The following is an 8,690-nucleotide window of genomic DNA, read 5'->3' on the forward strand; positions in this document are numbered from 1 at the left end:
TTGAAAAAAAATTATTGAGTTCAGTATTATTTTTTTCATAAATAATCATTTTGAGGACTTAATTAAAATAATTAATTTATCAAAATAATAGGGTTCAATATTTTTCTATTCTTTTATGAAATAACTTCTGTGAAAATTGCAAACCCTTAAAACTCAAATTATACTATATTAATTCATAGGATGGCTTTTCAAACCCATTTTTTGTATATTTTCAAACCTAATCCCTTGAATCTTAAATTAAACATTGTAAAAAATCTTTAAAATTATTTTTCCAGAAGTAGCTGTACAGAATTTCAATTTATCGATATATGCTTCATCAGAGTTCTAATTTATAAAAGCTTGTTTAATTTGATTTAAATGAAGCTTGTTAAAAAAATAAATGAATAAATAAAAACTATTCAAAACTGCCAAAAATCAGTAAGCGTTTTTTTAAGGGCAACATCCAATAAAAAGAAATTGAAATTTTAAAAGGTTAAACTAAAGTAACTGATACGTTGTACTGGTATTTCTGTAACTCTATGCACTAGTAATACCACAGTTTTACTGGATGTCATTCCGTTGTTTTCTACTGTTCTTTCGTTATCCTTGGAAAATAATTTAGATAAATAATAATAATAGGTTAGAAAACCCAAAGGTTCGATGCCGATGCCACCAATCGTTGTTTACATAAATGTATCCAATGACGCATGCCCAAACACAAATCCAGTCTTGGATCAGTCTTGACGCAATGCTCCCACCTATGCTTTGGTCTACACTCTCGACGTTCACACGTTGAATCAGTGTTTAATAATTTTTAAGGGTACGTTCTTTACTAACCCCTGCAATATTACAAGCCCATCTCATTAGCTGCAATTATATCACCTAAATTTTACTGGGTACAGTTTCATCAATTCAGAGTTGTTTGGTCATATAAATCCTTTTTCGGCCTAAATATTTTACGTATCATTCAATTTTCAAAAACCTTGAGGTTCTGTTCTTCCTATACCTAATCATCTCTACCAGTTCAGATTGATATACAGCTTTCAAATTTTTTATTATCATTCAAAAGAAGTGATATCGTAATGTAATAAATATACTTAAGAAGGAAATCTATAAACAATGTGTATATTTTTTTCTCTTTTTTATGAAGTATTTCATTTACCTCATCGAAATAAGAAAATAAAATAAGAGGTAACAATATGATGGTTTTACCGGCAGTAACAATATGAACCCCATGAAGCCAATTAAGAGTTAAGCTCTTATTTTTTCTCAAATTAAAACTATTTAAGCTCATATGCATGTTAGAAAACTCACTACTCTGTTTTGACATATTACTCCAACACAATTTTGCATCTTTTGTATACAAATTATAACGACGAGAAGGTACATAACGTTTCACCATCTCTCAAGATTGGCGGACCGGCATCGAACCGTTCTGCCAAAGTACCATCATCAAGATTAATTCGCATCCATCATGTTGCAGACAGACCGCAGGCAATCGGCGACACGGCTCGTCAATGAAGGCGGAGTGCTAATGGTCGACTGTGGTGCTGCCTTCGATTGCGTAAGTCCGGGAGCTACAATGCCCCTCAGAATGTAGCTTGTGCAAGATTATTGCCTGGGGCGTGTACAGTTTATCTATAGTCATATACGTTTATATACGTCATTTCTAGTGTAGATGATATGAAACAGATGGTTGTTTGTTAATGACGGAATAAATTGGAATAATTTACACTTACAATATGAGAAGGTTGGTCCGTCTCACGTTTAATTAACACCGGTGTTAATGCTTATAACATCTGTTATTAACATTGTGACGCCTAATAATACGGGTAAATAGGGAAATTTAATTAATATTGCCATTTCTAACAAAAATATTAATGATATTTTATTTCGTTGAATGAGTTAAAAACATTTCTCAATAGACTACTGTAGATAATAAATATAAATTCTTAATTAAAAATACATTACAAATAACAAAATAGTTGATAATATTTCGGTGTAAATACACCTTTACATATATGCTTAATCAAATACTTGTTAGCTCCAAATATAAATGAACAATTTTAATATGATTTTTCAAAATCTATTCCATAAAGAAATACAGTTAAAGTTTTGAAAACAGCAATCATACTAATGTTCAGTACCACTGCAAGGTTGAGGTTTAAAATTTAAAATTGTATTATTATTATTAGTAAAATTACCTTTCTTAATATCTTCAAGCAGGCTTGGCTTTTGGTAGCTTTCCTAGAAGTTTATGAAGAATGCTTTTTCCCTTTAAAATTTAGGCGTTTTCCCAACTTTTAAATTCAGGTTGTATTGAAAATGTTTTATAACATCATAACGAATTTTATTTTAAATCTTTTACACGCCAATTTCCAGTTTTAGCCAATTTTTCAATGTTTTTGATCTAACCTTTTTTTTTACAAAAACTCAACTACCTGTAAATAGGAAAATTTATGTTAAATCTTCCTTTTTTTTTTTTTTTAAGTACTAGTGGAAACCTAAAATTCAGAATGAAATGAAATCGTGAAATATCTTTCTATGGACCATTATCATCATGTTATCTTTGGTAGTAATAAAAGAAAAAAATAGAAATAATTTAATAACATATTTACTTTTAAACATTCAATGGACGGAAGAAAAAAAATCTACCAACGATGAGCAACTGAAGATAAATTAAAATATATTTCTCAGACATAAAAAGGAACAATCCTAGAAATTATTAATTTCTGGAAATCATTTTTTAACTAAAACCAATAATTCAATTTTTAACACGTCAAGGTTTCAGACGTATGAATTACTTTTCTTTTTTTTTTCATTTATGACATATAATCTGAATGGTTCTTAAAATTCCCTTAGTAAGCCTGTTTTTTTGTTATTGAAAATTGAACAGTATTGAATGTGCTAAAGTTAAAGCATTAAAACTTATATATTCTATATAAAATTATATTCTGATAAATAGTCAATTAGTACGTAATTGGAAAAAAGTTTATTATAGAACAAAAATGCATGGAGATATTTTTAAAAAGTATTTAATTAAATTAAAATCTGTACCACTACAACCCATGAAGGGTCAGGCGTTCACCACTTAGTAAAGAAGTACTGTTACAATACCAACGGTTGTGCAAGGAGGTGATTTGGTCCGAATTTTACCCAACTGAGGGTACCTAATTTATGAGGTTGGGTGGACCCCTGCAGGGCTTCAGAACCCACAGGTTTGACTCACGGCTACAATGTAACAGAAAATATTTTGCTGCTCTGCCGGATTCGAACCTAATTAATTTAAGTAGTAACTTATTAATTATTAACAATTTCTAGTTCAGGTAAATTTTACTTGAAATGTTATTATTTAGCTTATTAAATAAAGGGTTCATGGTCTAACGAGGTTTTTAACCTTGCTATGTTCATTATTATATCTAATTAGTCGATTAAAAAAACAATAAGAAATCCTAAAAAATTTTTAAAAAAATCTTTAAAGGAATAATTAACAATCGTAAATGGTAAACAATAGTTACTCTGTTAGGAAAGTCCATGACTGCAATATTGTTCCTTACAAAGCTTTGAAGTTCATATTTCAAAATATCAGCTGAGTTCACCGCCTGACGGATTGAAGAAGGGATCTTGTAATTGCCTCCGCCAGATATATATGCCTCAATAATAATCATAAAAACATATGTTCCTGTAAAATCTTCAATGTTGTGGAAGAATATACATATTTATGTATCACTATACAGTAGTAGTAGTATGTTAAAATCATTATGGGCATGCAAACAGAAAATTCATTATCTCCTATTTTTACTTAGAGCCTTAATAATTAATGTAATACGAACCATTGTTTGACTTATTATTGAGATAGGGAATCGGATGATATAGTCCCGAAGATAATTTATCAAAATTTGAAAATCTACTAGAATAAACCTTGGATATCACGAATATCAGTAGCAAAGCAGAAAATTTAAATGCTGTAACTCCACTACCTAAACTATCTAATTTATATAAAATTATACTCAAATTTATGAACACAAGATCGTTTAGAAAACAAGAATGTCATTTACAAAATGTTGAAAAAAAAATAGTAAATTTTCCGAACCACCATTTAACAACAGATTTCGGCATTGTTACCGCATTTCTACTATAATATGCATTATACAAAAATGATGATATATACGGATTACTGCGCAAGTTTTTAAGTTTTAAAATAGTTTGTCAACATTTTTTGGTCTCTATATATTTATTTCTTGCTAATTTTTATCAAATAGTATTATTTCTGTTTCATTTTTCCACTTAAAACTTACCAACTTATTTTTATACATATATTATTTTTTATCGTTAACATTGATCAACTTTTTATTATTAAATAATGAAGTCACTTATGTTTCCTAGGAAACTTTTTTTTTTTACGTAACCTTCAAGAGGGCAGCGGGATAGCTCAGTGGTAAGGCACAGTGCTACAACTACAAGATACTGGGTATGAATCCGGCTGTGACAGATTATTACTTATCCTCTTACTGTAGCCCGTGAGTCAACGTGGGTCGGGAGCCCTCTGAGAATCACCCAGCCTTTTGACTAAATCACCACCGTCCACAACCATTGGTCTAGGAACAGTACTTTCGAACGAAGTACTGCTGTATTTATTATTTACCTGTACATATTTATTTAAACTTAAAGAAAGAGTTAATAAAAATACTTAAGGTCTTATTTTGAATAAAATAATAATTCAAATTATTTCAAAGCTCAGGTTAAAATTTAAGTGATCTTTATACATTAAACCAGGTTTTATCAGATACAGATACAGATTAATTATATGTTAGAATCTGACCATAAGGAATTTTTTTCATTTATCATTATATTATCTTTTCTCAAGATAGTAAAAAAAAGGTTATGTAAAATTTAAAACTAAATATCACATATCTATATTACAGATGTTGAATGATTATGTACGTGAATTGGAGACAATTTGTAAATGCAAGACAGAAAAATTCATTCAATAGTATAAACCGAGGAGTCAACAGGGTGACTAGTTAGTCAAATCTCTTAGTTACAAATTTGAGTATAATTTTAAAATGAAATGAAATGCTGCGTCCAACGAGATAGGAACAAGACCCACCCTTAATGGCTACAAATACTTTCAGATAACTTAAATCGAAGGACAAAAAACAAACCAAAAAAAAAAAACTCTTGTTTATACAAATGTCAAATATTCTTAATTAAGGTATTGGTAGACCAGGCGTTGATTAATATTCCTCTTTTTAGTACATTTCATTTGAATAAGAAAAAAAACTGTCAAGACCTTAAACTTGTTAATTTTCTCAAATTCTTTCAATATTTTGAAAGATGTGAATAAAGCGATAAGCGATTAAAACCGGTGGCAGTTCTGGTTGCCTTGAAATAAATTTTTAGTTTCTTACATATTCGAGATCCCGAGATGACCTTTAGAATCGGTCGCCTTACCAGGATAATTTGTCCCTCAGGAGTAAGCAACTCGATCAAATACCTTCACCTTATTCGGTTATAAATACGTCTTGCTTTTACAAACATCTTCCAACATTTTCTGTCAGGCGCTGTTCCAGGGATCTTTCTTTGCCAGTCTTAAGTATTACCTCGAAGATTCCGAGCCCTAAGTCGTAACCGAAAATAGGATCCAGGAGGTCATAGCTGAGGTCACACACGTCAAGTTGGGAGACGCGTGATTTAAAAAACGTCTTACTACCTGTCACATAGATAAAATGCTAAGGTATTCTAAACTCATGCTCTGGGATAATAATTTATAATAACAAGTTTAAAGATAAAAATTTTAGGAAGAAAAACAATGCGATTCTTAACTAACAAAAATAAATGAGTAAATCATCATTTCTCTCGAAGAGCCTTACACTACCCCTCATACGTGGGGGATAGAGTGGGCTCGAGGATCCTTAGGTCGATTGTATATAAGAGTGTAAATGTGACTAGAGATTATTTTTTTAAAATTTAATTCTTTATTTTATTTATTTATTTTTTTTTATACACATAGTTTGATTATGTCCATTTTCTTTATTCTCCTGTTTGTATATATTTTAACAGAGATTTTATTTATTTGCATGTACTTTTTTTTCTTTCATTTATTTATTTATTTTTCATTCTTATTTTATTTTATTTTAGTATGAATGTGATGATTCTTTACTAATATCTATTGCCCACAACGGTGTGGCGGATTGTAATATCTATCAATAAATAAAGTTTATTTATTAGGTAGAAGAGAGCTCATAAGATCCCAGTGGATTCCTATCACCGCATTACTGGTAGTGAGCCAAAGTGCGCTAAAGCCACAAACATTCAACTGAGTGGAGAATCTGAATCATTGCCAGAACTCCAATTGTCCATTTTGATTTTACAATAAATCTCATGCCCACTGCCGTTTCAAACTTTCGAGGTGGATTATACAGATGGGTGGAACTAGATAAGGATTGAACCAAAGGATTAGGATGGTTATAAAGGTTTGTATGGAATTTTGAGAATTTGGTTGGTATGAGGCCAAGGACAAAAGCGATATGAAGGTCATGGTGTAGTGATTTTCTTTTTTTGAGTTTTTTTTTTTTTTATGAAACTGTGCAACCATTAATTATCACTATTAATCATTGCCCGAATTTGTGGCACGATTGTAATATTATCAATAAATAAAACTTTGCAATTTTAAATTTTAAAATCCTCATTGCTGGTAGAGAAAGGTCTACCGAATAAGATGAAACATTAATTTTCTAAAAATCCACTAAACATTTCTCCATCAGCTCAGACAACAATTCAGATCAAATGCCTTCTAATGGATAAACATACGTTACTTTTATTTCCCGCCGCAGTTCTTATCCATCAATCCTAATTAATAACAATCTATTATCTAGATTTGACTCAGTGCCATATCTTTGCTTCATTGCAAACAAAAGACGCACCTGGAACCTTAAAAGAAAACTCCTGAACAGATGATTCAGACAACAAATTTTAAATGTATAAAGCTATATAAATTTTCCTCAGATCTATGTGCACCTACGGACTTAAATTGTGGGTGACAACAAAACGTATAAACATCAAACAAGTCTAACCCTTTCAATCCATAATTCTAAAATTGCATCTAACGCCTCGTATTAAGTTTTAAACTAAACAATAAGTTTTGATCTTCAAAACCTTATGTCCTTGATATTATACAACGAATTTTTAAAATTGTATCAAAACTCTTATAAATTAGGCTTTAGCTCTCTTACTCATCTTCTACTAGCGCAGTACCAGTGATATGCCAAGGGAGATGTGTATATATCTTGAGAAGTCCTCAGGAGTGGGGGATAGACTGGGTTCTGAGATTCTTAGGTAATATGTTTAAATATGACGTCATAAAGTGTTATTTTTCTTTAATTAGATTATTTCAATTTCTTGAGACAAGGTAATTATATATTAAATGAATCAAAACTTGTATCCTTTTTTGTCTCAACACTTTTTATTTCAACAGTCCCACGTTTCGGCCATTTTAACCATCCTCATATTCAGTTATAAATTCTTCCTCACATTAAATTTAAAAGTCCTTTTACAGGCTATTCTGCCCATGTCATTCATTAATTAAGTTAAAAACCTATTTTTTTTAAATTTAAAATCATAAATATCTAAATCTTCTTATTTTAAAATTATCCACTAAATCAAAAGTATTTTTCATTATAGATTATTGTTGTTTATGTGAGCCTTCATATCTCTATTAACGATAAACCAAGAAGTGGAGCAGATTGTACTTTTTATCAATAAAAAAATAATTTCTAAAGAATAGGTTTCTGACCTTCACTCAAGGTAATTTTCACAGGTGAAAAGACCTTCCAAACTTGAACTTTATTTGAGGGAAAATCACAGAAGCTAGAACATATTCTAAAACTAGTACGCTAAACTAGATTGATACGATGATATGATGAAAACATTTCGTGAACCTTGGAAAATCTCATAAGTATTCATATTAAGGAAATTAACCAACATCTAAACTATTAAATGATTGACTATCGCACTGATAAAATAAAGTCAGTTTAACAAATGTGAACGCAATAATAAAGAAAACAATAGAATAACAAAATATTAAATTCTAACCTCAGAAACTGATACTGCGTAAGGGGTGTTCTGGAAGGCAGGAGCGTTATCATTGGTATCCGAGACCCTGACGATGACTGGTATCGTTCGTTTCTTGTTCGTACCCCTCACCGTGCAGGTCACCTGTAAGCAGAGAAGGAAAGTGAATAGAAGCCATAAAATATATGTAAATTATAATTATCCAACGTTATAAATTAAAATTAATTGACAACAATAAAGCAAATTAATTAATTAACACTGTAATTATTAATTCAGAATAATTGAAAGAATTAAATTCAAATATGAAATTAATTTTTAATATAAATAGCATTTACTTTAATACATATACATGCTAAACATTAGACCAGTTCACAGCATTCACTTTTTATTAATAAAATTTAAAAAAAAATATTTTTGGACTAAAATGCAAAGTTTAAACCAATTTTATCTAAAATAATGAGGTGTATATAGTTGACCGTAGATTACTGATTGGAGAAGATGGTCGGGGGGTGCGGTCAGCAAAGAAACAACATAAATAAACAAAAAATATTTATTTATGCCGACGTTTCGACCTGTTTTTCAGGGCTATAAAAACTAAAAGACAACAACCATCATTTAGAGAGCAAAAAAAAAATTAT

The 8,690-nt window shown here is 30.1% G+C and overlaps 1 protein-coding gene across 3 annotated transcripts in view; it reads right to left on the reverse strand.

The window, feature by feature from the left end:
- LOC106681895 (cadherin-99C) overlaps window positions 1-8,690 on the reverse strand; it is a 430,333-nt gene that overhangs the window by 117,333 nt on the left and 304,310 nt on the right. For all 3 annotated transcript variants that reach the window (XM_014422456.2, XM_014422457.2, XM_014422455.2), the window contains one exon: window positions 8,074-8,196. In XM_014422456.2, the coding sequence (XP_014277942.1) occupies window positions 8,074-8,196 (123 nt within the window). The remainder of the gene's footprint in view (window positions 1-8,073; window positions 8,197-8,690) is intronic.

This window comes from Halyomorpha halys, unplaced genomic scaffold, assembly GCF_000696795.3.
Source record: "Halyomorpha halys isolate HHAL.00 unplaced genomic scaffold, Hhal_1.1 Scaffold373.1, whole genome shotgun sequence".
In the NCBI taxonomy this organism is placed as follows: domain Eukaryota; kingdom Metazoa; phylum Arthropoda; class Insecta; order Hemiptera; family Pentatomidae; genus Halyomorpha; species Halyomorpha halys.